Source organism: Procambarus clarkii, chromosome 65 (genome assembly GCF_040958095.1).
Source record: "Procambarus clarkii isolate CNS0578487 chromosome 65, FALCON_Pclarkii_2.0, whole genome shotgun sequence".
Lineage (NCBI taxonomy): Eukaryota > Metazoa > Arthropoda > Malacostraca > Decapoda > Cambaridae > Procambarus > Procambarus clarkii.
Genome location: NC_091214.1, coordinates 14,890,699 through 14,912,307, shown reverse-complemented (window position 1 = coordinate 14,912,307; position 21,609 = coordinate 14,890,699). Strand labels below are relative to the sequence as shown.

The window sequence follows — 21,609 nt, the reverse complement described above, 5'->3', positions numbered from 1 at the left end:
CACTCTCCATAGTATCTAGTAGGTCACTGGAGACGGGAGACCTACCAGAAATATGGAAGACGGCGAATGTGGTCCCAATATACAAAAAGGGCGACAGGTAAGAGGCACTGAACTACAGGCCAGTATCCTTAACTTGTATACCATGCAAGGTGATGGAGAAGATCGTGAGAAAAAACCTGGTAGCACATCTGGAGAGAAGGGACTTCGTGACAAATCGACAACATGGGTTCAGGGAGGGTAAATCTTGCCTGACTAGCTTAATAGAATTATATGACCAGGTAACACAGATTAAGCAAGAAAGAGAGGGCTGGGCGGACTGCATTTTCTTGGATTGTCGGAAAGCCTTTGACACAGTACCGCATAAGAGGCTGGTACATAAGCTGGAGAGACAGACAGGTCTAGCTGGTAAGGTGCTCCAGTGGATAAGGGAGTACCTAAGCAATAGGAAGCAGAGAGTTACGGTGAGGGGTGAGACCTCCGATTGGCGTGAAGTCACCAGTGGAGTCCCACTGGCTCTGTACTCGGACCTATCTTGTTTCTGATATATGTAAATGATCTCCCGGAGGGTATAGATTCATTTCTCTCAATGTTTGTGGACGATGCCAAAATTATGAGAAGGATTAAGACAGAAGAGGACTGTTTGAAGCTTCAAGAAGACCTAGACAAACTGCAGGAATGGTCGAACAAATGGTTGTTAGAGTTTAACCCAACCAAATGTAATGTAATGAAGATAGGTGTAGGGAGCAGGAAGCCAGATACAAGGTATCATCTGGGAGAGGAAATTCTTCAGGAGTCAGAGAAGGAAAAAGACTTGGGGGTTGATATCACGCCAGACCTGTCTCCTGCAGCGCATATCAAGAGGATAACATCAGCGGCATATGCCAGGCTGGCCAACGTACGAACGGCATTCAGAAATTTGTGTAAAGAATCATTCAGAACTTTGTATACCACATATGTCAGGCCAAACCTGGAGTATGCAGCCCCAGCATGGAGTCCATATCTAGTCAAGGATAAGACTAAACTGGAAAAGGTTCAAAGATTTGCCACCAGACTAGTACCCGAGCTGAGAGGTATGAGCTACGAGGAGAGACTACGGGAATTAAACCTCACTTCGCTGGAAGACAGAAAAGTTGGGGGAACATGATCACCACATTCAAGATTCTCAAGGGAATTGATAGGGTAGATAAAGACAGGCTATTTAACACAAGGGGCACACGCACAAGGGGACACAGGTTGAAACTGAGCGCCCAAATGAGCCACAGAGATATTAGAAAGAACTTTTTTAGTGTCAGAGTGGTTGACAAATGGAATGCATTAGGCAGTGATGTGGTGGAGGCTGACTCCATACACAGTTTCAAGTGTAGATATGATAGAGCCCAATAGGCTCAGGAACCTGTACACCTGTTGATTGACGGTTGAGAGGCGGGACCAAAGAGCCAGAGCTCAACCCCCGCAAGCACAACTAGGTGAGCACACACACACACACACACACACACACTCACACACACACACACACACACACACACACACACACACACACACACACACACACACACACGTGTATTGAAGGATAGGTCATGACTCCTGTTTATCTACAAGTATCTCACTGGTGAGATAGCGTCGGGTAGAGGTAGATAAGACGCACCTACCTGGCTTCTGGACGCACCGCTCCTGTGCCAGGTAAGACCACTACGGGCTTACCATAGCCCGTGCTACTTAGAACTTGTTCCGAGTAGCTTAATCTATAACAACAACAACAACATGGCTTCTGGAGGAGTATCTACCCTGACCTGGGAGACGCTTACCGTGATGAGGGCGACGGACGAGGGACCAGTTAACCCACTTGTCCTAAAGTAACTGTTTTGGTGAATAGTGAACTAAGGTAAAGTTCTGATAGTCGATAGCTCCATCTTCTCTCTTTACTACGTCCAAAACACACCTGTTTGAAATTTTGTAGGATTTGAACTGTTAATTAGGAAGTTACTAGATAGAACTAAGGTGGAGGACAGGAGCTGGAGCTTGGCACTTATTTTGTTTACGATGTCTCAAAATATGTCTGTTTTAAATCTTATGAACATTCGGTTAATAGTATGGAAACTACACTTATAAACGTTATGAGCCGGGGTCCAAGAACTACCATCTGACATTATTAATTACTTCACTCACACCTAATTACCATATCCTCTGAAAATGGACAACCTCAGACCCTGGACGCTGCCTCAGTCGATTAAGTCAGCGTCTGGGAGGTTCTAGGACGCAGGTTCGAATCCTCGTCACGGGCCTTCTAGATTTGCTCAGCCTCAGACCTTAATTTCTCTCTTAAACGGGTACAGCCTAGCGATGATATTTCAAGATAACATTACCACCTTAACCAATTTTCCAGATAACTATTCCTTAATACAGTAGCAAGGACGGTGGTCACAACAACACTGGACGGTGGTCACAACAACACTGGACGGTGGTCACAACAACACTGGACGGTGGTCACAACAACACTGGACGGTGGTCACAACAACACTGGACGGTGGTCACAACAACACTGGACGGTGGTCACAACAACACTGGACGGTGGTCACAAAAACACTGGACGGTGGTCACAACAACACTGGACGGTGGTCACACAACACTGGACGGTGGTCACACAACACAGGACGGTGGTCACAACAACACTGGACGGTGGTCACAACAACACTGGACGGTGGTCACAACAACACTGGACGGTGGTCACAACAACACTGGACGGTGGTCACAACAACACTGGACGGTGATCACACAACACTGGACGGTGGTCACAACAACACTGGACGGTGGTCACAACAACACTGGACGGTGGTCACAACAACACTGGACGGTGGTCACAACAACACTGGACGGTGGTCACAACAACACTGGACGGTGGTCACACAACACTGGACGGTGGTCACAACAACACTGGACGGTGGTCACACAACACTGGACGGTGGTCACAACAACACTGGACGGTGGTCACAACAACACTGGACGGTGGTCACAACAACACTGGACGGTGGTCACAACAACACTGGACGGTGGTCACAACAACACTGGACGGTGGTCACAACAACACTGGACGGTGGTCACAACAACACTGGACGGTGGTCACAACAACACTGGACGGTGGTCACACAACACTGGACGGTGGTCACACAACACTGGACGGTGGTCACACAACACTGGACGGTGGTCACAACAACAACACTGGACGGTGGTCACAACAACAACACTGGACGGTGGTCACACAACACTGGACGGTGGTCACAACAACACTGGACGGTGGTCACAACAACACTGGACGGTGGTCACACAACACTGGACGGTGGTCACAACAACACTGGACGGTGGTCACAACAACACTGGACGGTGGTCACAACAACACTGGACGGTGGTCACAACAACACACTGGACGGTGGTCACAACAACACACTGGACGGTGGTCACAACAACACTGGACGGTGGTCACAACAACACTGGACGGTGGTCACAACAACACTGGACGGTGGTCACAACAACACTGGACGGTGGTCACAACAACACTGGACGGTGGTCACAACAACACTGGACGGTGGTCACAACAACACTGGACGGTGGTCACAACAACACTGGACGGTGGTCACACAACACTGGACGGTGGTCACAACAACACACTGGACGGTGGTCACAACAACACTGGACGGTGGTCACAACAACACTGGACGGTGGTCACAACAACACTGGACGGTGGTCACAACAACACTGGACGGTGGTCACAACAACACTGGACGGTGGTCACACAACACTGGACGGTGGTCACACAACACTGGACGGTGGTCACAACAACACTGGACGGTGGTCACAACAACACTGGACGGTGGTCACACAACACAGGACGGTGGTCACAACAACACTGGACGGTGGTCACAACAACACTGGACGGTGGTCACACAACACAGGACGGTGGTCACAACAACACAGGACGGTGGTCACAACAACACTGGACGGTGGTCACAACAACACTGGACGGTGGTCACACAACACAGGACGGTGGTCACAACAACACAGGACGGTGGTCACAACAACACTGGACGGTGGTCACACAACACAGGACGGTGGTCACAACAACACTGGACGGTGGTCACAACAACACTGGACGGTGGTCACAACAACACTGGACGGTGGTCACACAACACTGGACGGTGGTCACACAACACTGGACGGTGGTCACAACAACAACACTGGACGGTGGTCACAACAATACTGGACGGTGGTTACAACAACACTGGAAGGTGGTCACAACAACAACACTGGAAGGTGGTCACAACAACAACACTGGACGGTGGTCACAACAACAACACTGGACGGTGGTCACACAACACTGGACGGTGGTTACAACAACACTGGAAGGTGGTCACAACAACAACACTGGACGGTGGTCACAACAACACTGGACGGTGGTCACAACAACACACTGGACGGTGGTCACAACAACACTGGACGGTGGTCACACAACACTGGACGGTGGTCACAACAACACTGGACGGTGGTCACACAACACTGGACGGTGGTCACACAACACTGGACGGTGGTCACACAACACTAGACGGTGGTAAGAACAACACTGGACGGTGGCCACAACAACACTGGACGGTGGTCACACAACACTGGACGGTGGTCACACAACACTGGACGGTGGTCACACAACACTGGACGGTGGTAAGAACAACACTGGACGGTGGTCACACAACACTGGACGGTGGTCACACAACACTGGACGGTGGTAAGAACAACACTGGACGGTGGTCACACAACACTGGACGGTGGTAAGAACAACACTGGACGGTGGTCACAACAACACTGGACGGTGGTCACACAACACTGGACGGTGGTCACACAACACTGGACGGTGGTCACAACAACACTGGACGGTGGTCACAACAACACTGGACGGTGGTCACAACAACACTGGACGGTGGTCACAACAACACTGGACGGTGGTCACAACAACACTGGACGGTGGTCACAACAACACTGGACGGTGGTCACAACAACACACTGGACGGTGGTCACACAACACTGGACGGTGGTCACAACAACACACTGGACGGTGGTCACACAACACTGGACGGTGGTCACACAACACTGGACGGTGGTCACAACAACACTGGACGGTGGTCACAACAACAACACTGGACGGTGGTCACAACAACACAGGACGGTGGTCACACAACACTGGACGGTGGTCACACAACACTGGACGGTGGTCACAACAACACTGGACGGTGGTCACAACAACACTGGACGGTGGTCACACAACACTGGACGGTGGTCACAACAACAACACTGGACGGTGGTCACAACAACAACACTGGACGGTGGTCACAACAACAACACTGGACGGTGGTCACAACAACAACACTGGACGGTGGTCACAACACTGGACGGTGGTCACAACAACAACACTGGACGGTGGTCACAACAACACTGGACGGTGGTCACAACAACACTGGACGGTGGTCACAACAACACTGGACGGTGGTCACAACAACACTGGACGGTGGTCACAACAACACTGGACGGTGGTCACAACAACACTGGACGGTGGTCACAACAACACTGGACGGTGGTCACAACAACACTGGACGGTGGTCACAACAACACTGGACGGTGGTCACAACAACACTGGACGGTGGTCACAACAACAACACTGGACGGTGGTCACAACAACACACTGGACGGTGGTCACACAACACTGGACGGTGGTCACAACAACAACACTGGACGGTGGTCACAACAACAACACTGGACGGTGGTCACACAACACTGGACGGTGGTCACAACAACACTGGACGGTGGTCACACAACACTGGACGGTGGTCACAACAACACTGGACGGTGGTCACAACAACACTAGACGGTGGTCACAACACTGGACGGTGGTCACAACAACACTGGACGGTGGTCACAACAACACTGGACGGTGGTCACAACAACACTGGACGGTGGTCACAACAACACTGGACGGTGGTCAAAACAACACACTGGACGGTGGTCACAACAACACACTGGACGGTGGTCACAACAACACACTGGACGGTGGTCACAACAACACACTGGACGGTGGTCACAACAACAACACTGGACGGTGGTCACAACAACACACTGGACGGTGGTCACAACAACACACTGGACGGTGGTCACAACAACACACTGGACGGTGGTCACAACAACACTGGACGGTGGTCACAACAACACACTGGACGGTGGTCACAACAACACACTGGACGGTGGTCACAACAACACACTGGACGGTGGTCACAACAACACTGGACGGTGGTCACAACAACACTGGACGGTGGTCACAACAACACACTGGACGGTGGTCACAACAACAACACTGGACGGTGGTCACACAACACTGGACGGTGGTCACACAACACTGGACGGTGGTCACAACAACACTGGACGGTGGTCACAACAACACTGGACGGTGGTCACAACAACACTGGACGGTGGTCACAACAACACTGGACGGTGGTCACAACAACACTGGACGGTGGTCACACAACACTGGACGGTGGTCACAACAACACTGGACGGTGATCACACAACACTGGACGGTGGTCACACAACACTGGACGGTGATCACACAACACTGGACGGTGGTCACAACAACACTGGACGGTGGTCACAACAACACTGGACGGTGATCACACAACACTGGACGGTGATCACACAACACTGGACGGTGGTCACAACAACACTGGACGGTGGTCACAACAACACTGGACGGTGGTCACAACAACACTGGACGGTGATCACACAACACTGGACGGTGATCACACAACACTGGACGGTGGTCACAACAACACTGGACGGTGATCACACAACACTGGACGGTGGTCACACAACACTGGACGGTGGTCACACAACACTGGACGGTGGTCACAACAACACTGGACGGTGGTCACAACAACACTGGACGGTGATCACACAACACTGGACGGTGGTCACACAACACTGGACGGTGATCACACAACACTGGACGGTGGTCACAACAACACTGGACGGTGATCACACAACACTGGACGGTGATCACACAACACTGGACGGTGATCACACAACACTGGACGGTGATCACACAACACTGGACGGTGGTCACACAACACTGGACGGTGGTCACAACAACACTGGACGGTGGTCACAACAACACTGGACGGTGGTCACAACAACACTGGACGGTGGTCACAACAACACTGGACGGTGGTCACAACAACACTGGACGGTGGTCACAACAACACTGGACGGTGGTCACAACAACACACTGGACGGTGGTCACAACAACACACTGGACGGTGGTCACAACAACACACTGGACGGTGGTCACAACGACACACTGGACGGTGGTCACAACAACACACTGGACGGTGGTCACAACAACAACACTGGACGGTGGTCACACAACACTGGACGGTGGTCACAACAACACTGGACGGTGGTCACACAACACTGGACGGTGGTCACAACAACACTGGACGGTGGTCACAACAACACTGGACGGTGGTCACAACAACACTGGACGGTGGTCACAACAACACACTGGACGGTGGTCACAACAACACACTGGACGGTGGTCACAACAACACTGGACGGTGGTCACAACAACACTGGACGGTGGTCACAACAACACTGGACGGTGGTCACAACAACACTGGACGGTGATCACAACAACACTGGACGGTGGTCACAACAACACTGGACGGTGGTCACAACAGCACTGGACGGTGGTCACAACAACACTGGACGGTGGTCACAACAACACTGGACGGTGGTCACAACAACACACTGGACGGTGGTCACAACAACACACTGGACGGTGGTCACAACAACACACTGGACGGTGGTCACAACAACACTGGACGGTGGTCACAACAACACACTGGACGGTGGTCACAACAACACACTGGACGGTGGTCACAACAGCACACTGGACGGTGGTCACAACAACACTGGACGGTGGTCACAACAACACTGGACGGTGGTCACAACAACACTGGACGGTGGTCACAACAACACTGGACGGTGGTCACAACAACACTGGACGGTGGTCACAACAACACTGGACGGTGGTCACAACAACACACTGGGCGGTTGTCAGAACAACACTGGACGGTGGTCACAACACACTGGACGGTGGTCACAACAACACTGGACGGTGGTCACAACAACACTGGACGGTGGTCACAACAACACTTTAACGGTGGTCACAACACTGGACGGTGGTCACAACAACACTGGACGGTGGTCACAACAACACTGGACGGTGGTCACAACAACACTGGACGGTGGTCACAACAGCCGTCCCAACAGATGTCTCCGGCACCAATTATAACTTCATCTTTTCATTTATGATTCTGATGGCACTCTGCCACAATTTACCGCCTCTGTTTAAAACTTCTTGTGTGATGAAAAGTGGCGGTGGTGGGGGGAGGGGGTGGTGGGGGGTGTGGGGAGGGGGTGGTGGGGGATGTGGGGAGGGGGTGGTGGGGGTGTGGGGAGGGGGTGGTGAGGGATGTGGGGAGGGGGTGGTGGGGGATGTGGGGAGTGGGGGGGGGTTGGGGATGTGGGGAGGGGGGGGTGGGGAATGTGGGGAGGGGGTGGTGGGGGATGTGGGGAGGGGGTGGTGGGGGATGTGGGGAGGGGGTGGTGGGAGATGTGGGGAGGGTGTGGTGGGAGATGTGGGGAGGGGGTGGTGGGGGATGTGGGGAGGGGGTGGTGGGGGATGTGGGGAGGGGGTGGTGGGGGATGTGGGGAGGGGTGGTGGGGGGATGCGGGGAGGGGGTGGTGGGGGATGCGGGGAGGGGGTGGCGGGGGATGTGGGGAGGGGGTGGTGGGAGATGTGGGGAGGGGGTGGTGGGGGATGTGGAGAGGGGGTGGTGGGGGATGTGGGGAGGGGGTGGTGGGGGATGTGGGGAGGGGGTGGTGGGGGATGTGGGGAGGGGGTGGTGGGGGATGTGGGGAGGGGATGGTGGGAGATGTGGGGAGGGGATGGTGGGGGATGTGGGGAGGGGGTGGTGGGAGATGTGGGGAGGGGATGGTGGGGGATGTGGGGAGGGGATGGTGGGGGATGTGGGGAGGGGGTGGTGGGGGATGTGGGGAGGGGATGGTGGGAGATGTGGGGAGGGGATGGTGGGAGATGTGGGGAGGGGATGGTGGGGGATGTGGGGAGGGGGTGGTGGGGGATGTGGGGAGGGGGTGGTGGGGGATGTGGGGAGGGGATGGTGGGAGATGTGGGGAGGGGATGGTGGGGGATGTGGGGAGGGGGTGGTGGGAGATGTGGGGAGGGGATGGTGGGGGATGTGGGGAGGGGATGGTGGGGGATGTGGGGAGGGGATGGTGGGGGATGTGGGGAGGGGGTGGTGGGGGATGTGGGGAGGGGATGGTGGGAGATGTGGGGAGGGGATGGTGGGGGATGTGGGGAGGGGGTGGTGGGGGATGTGGGGAGGGGGTGGTGGGAGATGTGGGGAGGGGATGGTGGGGGATGTGGGGAGGGGATGGTGGGGGATGTGGGGAGGGGGTGGTGGGGGATGTGGGGAGGGGGTGGTGGGAGATGTGGGGAGGGGATGGTGGGAGATGTGGGGAGGGGTTGGTAGGAGATGTGGGGGGGGGATGGTGGGGGATGTGGGGAGGGGGTGGTGGGAGATGTGGGGAGGGGATGGTGGGGGATGTGGGGAGGGGATGGTGGGGGATGGGGGAGGGGGTGGTGGGGGATGTGGGGAGGGGATGGTGGGAGATGTGGGGAGGGGGTGGTGGGAGATGTGGGGAGGGGGTGGTGGGAGATGTGGGGAGGGGATGGTGGGGGATGTGGGGAGGGGGTGGTGGGGGATGTGGGGAGGGGGTGGTGGGAGATGTGGGGAGGGGGTGGTGGGGGATGTGGGGAGGGGGTGGTGGGGGATGTGGGGAGGGGATGGTGGGAGATGTGGGGAGGGGGTGGTGGGGGATGTGGGGAGGGGATGGTGGGGGATGTGGGGAGGGGGTGGTGGGGGATGTGGGATGGGGGTGGTGGGGACTACAGAAGTAGGGACTACATCATACGGGGTAATTAATAAGCCGTCTTCTAGCCTTCTGGTAGTTCCCCTGTTTCCAGTTACTTTTTGTGTAGTTTAGTGAGTGTAAACTTGCTCCTCGTGGCTACACGGTGAGATGTTTGGTCTCTGGCCCCCTTGTTTGTACTGTCGTCCGCATCATTCATCTTTCCTCCCCCCCCCCCCCCATCCCCACCCAACCAATTGGGGTGGACGGTAGAGCGTCGGTCTCGCTTCATGCAGGTCGGCGTTCGATCCCCGACCGTCCAAGTGGTTGGGCACTATTCCTTCCCCCCGTCCCCATCCCAAATTCTTAACCTGAGACCTTCCCAGTGCTATATAGTCGTAATGACTTGGTTCTTTCTCCTGATAGTTCCATACTCCCCCCCCCCCCATCCCCAACCACTCTCACGGGTACCTACTAGCGACGCCATATTAGCAGCGTGCAAGAGAAACACCGTTGCAAGGGACTTGCGTAGTGTCATTTAATTCGCTCCCACAATCCCGAGAGCAGTGCCACGTTATTTCGGCACCCAGCGGCGGTGTCCAGGAACTAATCAATTCACCAGCCCGTAGTTGACGTCGGGCTGGTGAATCAGCCACAGCAGTTGACGTCGGGCTGGTGAATCAGCCACAGCAGTTGACGTCGCGCTGGTGAATCAGCCACAGCAGTTGACGTCGGGCTGGTGAATCAGCCACAGCAGTTGACGTCGGGCTGGTGAATCAGCCACAGCAGTTGACGTCGCGCTGGTGAATCAGCCACAGCAGTTGACGTCGCGCTGGTGAATCAGCCACAGCAGTTGACGTCGGGCTGGTGAATCAGCCACAGCAGTTGACGTCGCGCTGGTGAATCAGCCACAGCAGTTGACGTCGGGCTGGTGAATCAGCCACAGCAGTTGACGTCGCGCTGGTGAATCAGCCACAGCAGTTGACGTCGGGCTGGTGAATCAGCCACAGCAGTTGACGTCGGGCTGGTGAATCAGCCACAGCAGTTGACGTCGGGCTGGTGAATCAGCCACAGCAGTTGACGTCGGGCTGGTGAATCAGCCACAGCAGTTGAAGACGGAGGACTGGAATCGTTCTTTCATCAACGGACACTCAGCCCGACAACTATCAATTACCTATATTATAACAGTGATCACATGTTTATATTTAGGCTAGTTGTCGTTAGGCTGTTTAATTACCACCAAAATCTAGTACGTTTACTCTCTAGCAATATTCCGTAATTATTTTAGGAATTCATGTTCATTAATATCTGTAGAAATATTCTACAGTGACAGATATATCGTTTAATTTATTAGGAAGAATTCCTTATTATTAGATATGACTGTAATTAGTTACGTAGAAGATTTCTACAATGTAATTGTCTTTCAGCTCCTGAGTCCATGACACGCGAGGAGTTAGGCCTACCCTACCTACACGCGCAACATTTGCCCGACGCAATATGTCTAATACAATATGTATTAGTATGTCACATATGCACTTATTAATAAGAAAATATTGACTATAAGCAAGTGCGAGAACGGGTTGCAATATGTCGTCAGTGGAGTGTGGCAACCGATTTCACATCTTAAGTCACAGCTAAGCTGTCAGCCTCCTTTGAAGTAGACATAATACTTTAGCTACCTTAATGATCTCCTAATGAGATCAATATTACTAACCCATTTATTTGACCATATACTTGGCCATATTATTGTAGTATTTTGAGGTACATTTGTCTCCAATTAATTATTATTATAATCAATTTTAATTTTCATTCACATTCATTTAATTCAGTGAAGAACCAGCACTGAAACCCTGCTTGGGATATATTAATATTTTCGCATGTAATCCCCCCATTTTGGGTGAGTTAATTTGACTCATAAGACAGTCCCTTTAATATTCAATGTATTATTAATTGAGATCATCCATAGGACACTAGTTCATGGACTTAATATCAAACCACTTTACCTAGTTTTCCACTTTTTCACAAAAAGTGGTGGTCCTTCGTAGCTATCGAAAATAGTATTAATTTAAATGATTTACATGAGTCAAGTTTTCCCTCAGGGTTCATCTAGTTACCCCAACCCACAACACTGGCGCTTGGATCGTCGACTTCCTATGGCGTCACCTGCTACTTAGTTTTGCCTAATTTCATTAGAAAATGATATTATTTCAGAGTAAAAATATATTTTTTTATATCCTACATTCAGCACCAACATTAATAGTGAATAAATATGTCATAGTTCTTCCTTACTTATGTAATGCTGGGCAGTTTTGGGTAGCTTTGAGTAGCTTTGGGTACCTTTGGGTAGCTTTGGGTACTTTGAGTAGCATTGAGTAGCTTTGGGTACCGCGGAGAGTGGAGGAACTCCACCTTCCTCTGCGTCACCGAGACCCAAGCTTGTAAGGCCTCGGCTGAGTTGGGCCGACATAAGGTGCCCACAGGTGACTCTTGCCACTCACTTGTAATCATGCACTCGGCCGTGTTCCGTCGACACAGCCTCCTTGGGTCGCCGGCTGGGTACCTCTTCTCACCACCCACCAATACTTTTCAGCGGTCTGACAAATGGTCTAGGTTTCAATGACAGATATTGTGTTGTGCAATAATTAATTACTATATTAACCGTGTCCTCGCACAACGATCCCTCGTTGATCAGGTCCTGCACGTGCAGGACGTGACCCGTAGCCCGCGTCCTCATACTCCTTTCCCCCAGGCAGGTCCTCCTCACACCGAAGACTGGTACCGCGCGCTTCCAGTGGTTTCGACCCTGTCTCTTCAGCTGGTATGAGGGCTTGACCTGCAGGACTTTACACAGTCCTCCCAGCGTCTGCCCTCTCACACCATCGGAGACTTGCCAGCTCTAGCTCCTGGCTCCCTCAACGCCAAGTGAACTATGCCTTCTTATGCTCCCTTGGAGTTTACAAGTCTTCCTCGACGTCTGTAGTACTGGCTGGTCACGTGACCAACACTGGCCAATCACCGGGCGGCTGGCGCCCCGCCCCCTTGGCGGGAACTCCGTCTCCTCGTCGCCATATTGCAGTCATAAAGGGCGTAAGCCACGTTCAGGCCCAAAACTAAAATTGTAAATTTAATTCCACATGATAACTTTGACTACCCTTTATATATATCAAAATGCTCACTGAGCACCAGAGAGCGTACAGGTTATAGAGATATGACTCTTACTGCCGGATTAGGGAAGATATTGGATGGGACACCATAACACTACCTGTCCTAACACTCACTGTTGACGTTTTCCACCCTCCCCCTTATACCCCCCCCCTTCACCACCATCATCTCCCCCTCACCACCACACATTCATCCCCCCCTCACCACCACCACCCCTCTCACCACCATCATCTCCCCCTCACCACCACACATTCATCCCCCCCCTCACCACCACCACCCCTCTCACCACACCGCCACCATTCCAGATGGGCCACCTTGAGGTGCTGCGTCCTCCTGAGATCGACGATGCTCTGAGCTCTGGAGATGTGGTGGCCACGGAGGGGGACCGGGCCGTGCTCAAGTGCGTGGCCACAGGTCACCCTCCACCCTCAGTCACCTGGGTCAGGGAGGACTCCGCCACCATCATGGTCTCCGACGGTCTCATTACCAAGCCAGGTAGGTCACTTGGTCCACCAGGCAGGTCACCGGGTCACTGGGACCACCAAGCAGGTCACCGGGTCACTGCAGGCCCACCAGGCAGGTCACCGGGTCACTGCAGGCCCACCAGGCAGGTCACCGGGTCACTGGGACCACCAGGCAGGTCACCGGGTCACTGGGACCACCAGGCAGGTCACCGGGTCACTGGGACCACCAGGCCAGGTAGGTCACTTGGTCCACCAGGCACGTCACTGGGACCACCAGGCAGGTCACCGGGTCACTGCAGGCCCACCAGGCAGGTCATCGGGTCACTGGGACCACCAGGCAGGTCACCGGGTCACTGGGACCACCAGGCAGGTCACCGGGTCACTGGGACCACCAGTCAGGTCACCGGGTCACTGCAGGCCAGGTAGGTCACACTGGGGGTCAAGAAGTATGAGGAGCCTGAGCAAGGCTCATCATACTACCGTGATGACCTGTCAGGTATGACCCCTTAGGTCACCTCGCAAGATGGTGACCCTTACGAGGTCAACCTCCGGCTCCCAGTGACTTAAATTCTTCCATACATATGTACTATGTATACCTTAGTATATCTGTATTCTCATACTTAAATTGAATATCATTGCATATTTAAATATACATGCATACTTGCATGATTCATACTGAAATATACGGGAATATACAGACTGAAGATAGTTCAAGTCTGTAACTGCACTATAGTTCATCAACCATACAACATACACAATACAGTCAGACCAATATATATACACCGAAATGTATATATATATATACTAGCCATACACTGTGCTTGACAAATAACGGGTTATTCATGCCCGTGCCACCTCTTGGGTGGCTTAATCTTCATCAATCAATCATGTGGTTGACTGGTGGTGCTCCGACAGTGTCGTCGTGGGAAGGTGAGACGCTGGAGTTGAACCGAGTGTCGAGGGACGACATGGGGGCCTACCTGTGCATCGCTCGCAACACCGTTCCTCCACAGGTCTCCAAGCGCGTCCAACTTCATGTTCACTGTGAGTTATCGCGCCGCGCCGGAGTTCAGGCATGGGGTTCACTGGGACTTGAGGCGCGCTGGGGGGGTCATTTTTGGGGTTCACTAGGGCTTGAGGCGCGCTGGGGTGTGGTGGGGTTTATTTCTGGGGTTCACTGGGACTTGAGGCGCGCTGGGGTGTGGTGGGGTTTATTTCTGGGGTTCACTGGGACTTGAGGCGCGCTGGGGTGTGGTGAGGTTTATTTCTGGGGTTCACTGGGACTTGAGGCGCGCTGGGGTGTGGTGGGGTTTATTTCTGGGGTTCACTGGGACTTGAGGCGCGCTGGGGTGTGGTGGGGTTTATTTCTGGGGTTCACTGGGACTTGAGGCGCGCTGGGGTGTGGTGAGGTTTATTTCTGGGGTTCACTGGGACTTGAGGCGCGCTGGGGTGTGGTGGGGTTTATTTCTGGGGTTCACTGGGACTTGAGGCGCGCTGGGGTGTGGTGGGGTTCATTTCTGGGGTTCACAGGGACTTGAGGCGCTGGGTAGGTGTGGATGGGGTTCATTTCTGGGGTTCACAGGGACTTGAGGCGCTGGGTAGGTGTGGGTGGGGTTCATTTCTAGGGTTCACTGGGACTTGAGGCGCTGGGTAGGTGTGGATGGGGTTCATTTCTGGGGTTCACAGGGACTTGAGGCGCGCTGGGGTGTGGTGGGGTTCATTTCTAGGGTTCACTGGGACTTGAGGCGCTGGGTAGGTGTGGGTGGGGTTCATTTCTAGGGTTCACTGGGACTTGAGGCGCTGGGTAGGTGTGGATGGGGTTCATTTCTGGGGTTCACAGGGACTTGAGGCGCTGGGGAGGTGTGATGGAGTTCATTTCTAGGGTTCAATGTAAATACTTAATCTCTGTCATGTATATCCCATATACTTGGATTATGTATAAAATAATGATAATATGATTTACACATACACAAGTGTATTGATATATATACATACTTGCCACACTAAGCTGTGATATACACACTATACACAGTGCCACACACTATACACAGTGCCACACACTATACACAGTGCCACACACTATACACAGTGCCACACACTAACCCCCCCCCTTCCTCTTAACAGTTCACCCCATCATACAAGTACCGAACCAGTTGATTGGCTCACCGTACGGAAGTGACGTCACCCTGGAGTGTAAAGTGGAGGCGTCCCCTAAACCTGTCACCTTCTGGCAGAACAGTCAAGGTAAGGATGGCACTGGTTGGTGCCAGGTGTGGCACTGTTGTTGGTGCCAGGTGTGGCACTGTTGTTGGTGCCAGGTGTGGCACTGGTTGGTGCCAGGTGTGGCACTATCGTTGGTGCCAGGTGTGGCACTGTCGTTGGTGCCAGGTGTGGCACTGTTGTTGGTGCCAGGTGTGGCACTGGTTGGTGCCAGGTGTGGCACTATCGTTGGTGCCAGGTGTGGCACTATCGTTGGTGCCAGGTGTGGCACTATCGTTGGTGCCAGGTGTGGCACTGTCGTTGGCACCAGGTGTCTCTTGTCAGCACTTGTGATGTTCGCACGATTTGTCATTCCTCTCTTAAGATAACTGTCATTCCTCCCCATGATAACAATGTCATTCCTCACTCAAGATAACTGTCATTCCTCCCCCAAGCCTTCTTCCCCTTGCACAAGAAATATGTGCAAATCACATACTCCTGAAGAGAAAGAAAAAGTTGCAAACAGAAAATAAGTGAAATTGAGACGAATCCAAAATACTTTTTCTCCTATGTAAAATCAAGAACAAAATCTACATTCATGATTGGGTGCCCTGCGCAAGGGTGATGGAACATTTACTGATGACAACACAGAAATGAGTGAAATGCTGAGGGTACAGTATGATTCTGTTTACAGTGAACAACTGAACTGTAAACTACAGTGAAGTGCAGAGCGATGGTGCAAGCGAACTGTTCATGAATGTAACACCTCCACGGAACCTGTTGTTGTTAAAGATTCGCTACCTGGAACATAGTTCCAAGTAGCACGGGCTATGGCGAGCCCGTAGTGCCTTCCACGGAACCATATATCAGATGGTAACCCCCACTTGCCTTTAAAGTAGCCATAGACAGCATGTCCATGCTCTCTGTACCAGGCCCAGAGTCATAGAATTCTGTATTCATCAAGAATTGCAAAAACCCACTAACACAGGCCTTAAACATCTTTTGGAGACGGAGCCTTGATACTGACATTCTTAAACCAGCAGAGATCTCGACACTTCACAAAGGAGACAGTAAACCTGAACCCAAACAATTATAGTCCCATAGCTCTACCATCTCACATCATCAAAAATCTTTGAAAGAGAGCTTAAGAAGTAAGATCAGAGAACACATGGCATCCCAGTGTCTCCATAACCCTGGACAACATGGGTTGAGAACAGGGCGCTCTTGCCTCTCACAATATCTGGACCACTATGACATGGCCATAGATGCCATGGAAGACAAGCACGCCGCTCAAATACGCAGATTTCGCAAAAGCCTTCGACAAATGTGACCATTGTCGTTGGCGCCAGTGACGTTCGCATCATTTGTCATTCCTCCCTCAAGATAACTGTCATTCCTCTCCACGATAACAGTGTCATTCCTCCCTCATGATAACAGTGACCTTCCTCCCCTCAAGCCATCTTCCCCTTGCACCTCAATAACAACAATCGAGCTCACCGTATGTATTATTGCGCACAGTATGTCTGGAACATGAATTACTGACAAAGTAGGGAGATTGACCTGTAACTTCCTCACAAACATAACCCAGAGTGTAATGTCAACAAAGTGAAATCTGGATCATCAACTGTGAAAAGCACAGTCCCTCGGGGCACTGTGCTTGCTTCAGTACTCTTTCTCATCCTCATATGACACAAAGACAAGGACACAAACTATATTCCAATCACCTGGCCTGTATGGGTCTCGAACCCTGGATCTCACGCTTGTGAGGTCGTAGCTCTATCAACTGGGCTATGAGCAGCCTTAATAAGGAAAGTTTCCAGAAGCAGCATCCTGCTGCCAAACTGGAATTTTCAGCTTTCAATAATTTCTATGACGTGGATCACTATTTCCTCTGGCCTTCAGTAGTAGTCAGGGAAAGTTGGAAATTCCAGTTTGGCAGCAGGCTCCTGCTTCTGGAAACTTTCCTTATTAAGGCTGCTCATAGCCCAGTTAATACAGGCCAGGTCAATGGAATGTTTACTGTATCATCATTTGCAGATAATACAGTAAAGCATGTATCATCTGCAACTACTGGACAATACTGTATCATCCTGTGCAGATGACACCGGTACTTTGATGAGAGTAGACACTAGAGAGGACACAGCCAACCTCCAGCCCCATGTTAACCAAGTCTTTCACTGGGCCACAGAAAATAACATGATGTTTAATGAGGATAAATTCCAATTACAACACTATGGGAAAAACAAAAACATCAAAGCAGAAACCACATATAAAACGGAGTCAGATCACACTACTGAAAGATGAAGCGCCATTTAGGAGTAATCATGACATAAGACCTTTTACAGAACACAACAAAGTTACCTTCACAACTGCAAGAAGAAAGAACAGGTTGGGTAACAAGAACCTTATAAACAGAAGATGACATGCCAGTTATGATCATTTTGAAGACGTTAGTATTTTCTACAGTGGAATATTGTTGCACACTAACAGCCTCATTCAAAGCTGGAGAAATTGTTGACCTGGAGAACGTGAAAAGATCTTTTACTGCTAGAATTCATAGAGCGCAGGCGGGAGAGATATATAATAATTTACACTTGGAAAATATTAGAGGGGCTGGTCCCAAACCTGCACACAGAAATAACATCACATGAGACCAGAAGACATGGCAGGATGTGCAGAATACCCCTGTTGAAGAGCAGAGGTGCAACAGGTACTCTGAGAGAGAACTCTATCAACATCAGAGGCCCGAGACTGTTCAACACGCTTCCACTACACATAAGGGGCATAACTGGCCGACCCCTCACAGTGTTCAAGAGAGAACTATCAACATCAGAGGCCCGAGACTGTTCAACACACTTCCACTACACATAAGGGACATAACTGGCCGACCCCTCACAGTGTTCAAGAGAGAACTATCAACATCAGAGACCCGAGACTGTTCAACACGCTTCCACTACACATAAGGGACATAACTGGCCGACCCCTCACAGTGTTCAAGAGAGAACTATCAACATCAGAGGCCCGAGACTGTTCAACACGCTTCCACTACACATAAGGGGCATAACTAGCCGACCGCTCACAGTGTTCAAGAGAGAACTATCAACATCAGAGGCCCGAGACTGTTCAACACGCTTCCACTACACATAAGGGGCATAACTGGCCGACCCCTCACAGTGTTCAAGAGAGAACTATCAACATCAGAGGCCCGAGACTGTTCAACACACTTCCACTACACATAAGGGACATAACTGGCCGACCGCTCACAGTGTTCAAGAGAGAACTATCAACATCAGAGGCCCGAGACTGTTCAACACGCTTCCACTACACATAAGGGACATAACTGGCCGACCCCTCACAGTGTTCAAGAGAGAACTATCAACATCAGAGGCCCGAGACTGTTCAACACACTTCCACTACACATAAGGGACATAACTGGCCGACCCCTCACAGTGTTCAAGAGAGAACTATCAACATCAGAGGCCCGAGACTGTTCAACACACTTCCACTACACATAAGGGGCATAACTGGCCGACCCCTCACAGTGTTCAAGAGAGAACTATCAACATCAGAGGCCCGAGACTGTTCAACACGCTTCCACTACACATAAGGGGCATAACTGGCCGACCCCTCACAGTGTTCAAGAGAGAACTATCAACATCAGAGGCCCGAGACTGTTCAACACACTTCCACTACACATAAGGGACATAACTGGCCGACCCCTCACAGTGTTCAAGAGAGAACTATCAACATCAGAGGCCCGAGACTGTTCAACACACTTCCACTACACATAAGGGGCATAACTAGCCGACCGCTCACAGTGTTCAAGAGAGAACTATCAACATCAGAGGCCCGAGACTGTTCAACACGCTTCCACTACACATAAGGGACATAACTGGCCGACCCCTCACAGTGTTCAAGAGAGAACTGGATAAGCACCTCCAAAGGATACCTGATCAACCAGGCTGTGACTCATATGCCAGGGTGCGAGGAGCAGTATAGAACAGCCTGGTTGATCAGACCAGGAGACCTGGTCAGAGACCGGGTCGCGGGGACACTGATTCCCGAATTCGATAATATGTAGTCAACAGGTAGGCAGTCATCATAACTGTGTCATTCTTCCCCCATGATAACTGTGTCATTCTTCCCCCATGATAACTGTGTCATTCCTCCCCCATGATAACTGTGTCATTCTTCCCCCATGATAACTGTGTCATTCTTCCCCCATGATAACTGTGTCATTCCTCCCCCATGATAACTGTCATTCCCCCCCCATGATAACAGTGTCATTCCTCCCCCATGATAACTGTGTCATTCTTCCCCCATGATAACTGTGTCATTCCTCCCCCATGATAACAGTGTCATTCCTCCCCCATGATAACTGTGTCATTCCTCCCCATGATAACAGTGTCATTCCTCCCCCATGATAACAGTGTCATTCCTCCCCCATGATAACTGTGTCATTCCTCCCCCATGATAACTGTGTCATTCTTCCCCCATGATAACTGTGTCATTCCTCCCCCATGATAACTGTGTCATTCCTCCCCCATGATAACTGTGTCATTCCTCCCCCCATGATAACTGTGTCATTCCTCCCCCATGATAACTGTGTCATTCTTCCCCCATGATAACTGTGTCATTCCTCCCCCATGATAACTGTGTCATTCCTCCCCATGATAACAGTGTCATTCCTCCCCCATGATAACTGTGTCATTCTTCCCCCATGATAACAGTGTCATTCCTCCCCCATGATAACAGTGTCATTCTTCCCCCATGATAACTGTGTCATTCCTCCCCCCATGATAACTGTGTCATTCCTCCCCCATGATAACTGTGTCATTCCTCCCCCCATGATAACTGTGTCATTCCTCCCCCATGATAACTGTGTCATTCTTCCCCCATGATAACTGTGTCATTCCTCCCCCATGATAACTGTGTCATTCCTCCCCATGATAACAGTGTCATTCTTCCCCCATGATAACTGTGTCATTCCTCCCCCATGATAACTGTGTCATTCCTCCCCATGATAACTGTGTCATTCCTCCCCCATGATAACTGTGTCATTCTTCCCCCATGATAACTGTGTCATTCCTCCCCCATGATAACTGTGTCATTCCTCCCCATGATAACAGTGTCATTCCTCCCCCATGATAACAGTGTCATTCCTCCCCCATGATAACTGTGTCATTCCTCCCCCATGATAACTGTGTCATTCTTCCCCCATGATAACTGTGTCATTCCTCCCCCATGATAACTGTGTCATTCCTCCCCATGATAACAGTGTCATTCCTCCCCCATGATAACTGTGTCATTCTTCCCCCATGATAACAGTGTCATTCCTCCCCCATGATAACAGTGTCATTCTTCCCCCATGATAACTGTGTCATTCTTCCCCCATGATAACAGTGTCATTCTTCCCCCATGATAACTTTCATTCCTCCATATGATAACTTACTCTCCTCCCATGATAACTTTCTCTCCTCCCATGATAACTTTCACTCCTACATATGATAACTTTTACTCTTCCATGATATCTGTCACTCCTGCCCATGATAACTTTCACTCCTCGTCCATGATAACTTTCACTCTCGTCCATGATAACTTTCACTCCTCGTCCGTGATAACTTTCAGTCATGCATATGATAACTTTCACTCCATGATAACTTTCACGCCATGGTAACTACCACTCCTCCCCCATGATAATCTTGTATGCCGTGATCATATCTGCTGTTGCCCTTCTCTCCAACAGTGTGGCTTACTTCAG

At 51.4% G+C, this 21,609-nt stretch overlaps 1 protein-coding gene across 1 annotated transcript in view; it reads left to right on the top strand.

The window, feature by feature from the left end:
- Nucleotides 1-21,609, top strand: part of LOC123748135 (lachesin) — a 51,862-nt gene that overhangs the window by 12,471 nt on the left and 17,782 nt on the right. Inside the window, exons 2-4 of the mRNA XM_045730328.2 lie at nt 13,491-13,680; nt 14,565-14,693; nt 15,774-15,893. Of these exons, the coding sequence (XP_045586284.1) occupies nt 13,491-13,680; nt 14,565-14,693; nt 15,774-15,893 (439 nt within the window). The remainder of the gene's footprint in view (nt 1-13,490; nt 13,681-14,564; nt 14,694-15,773; nt 15,894-21,609) is intronic.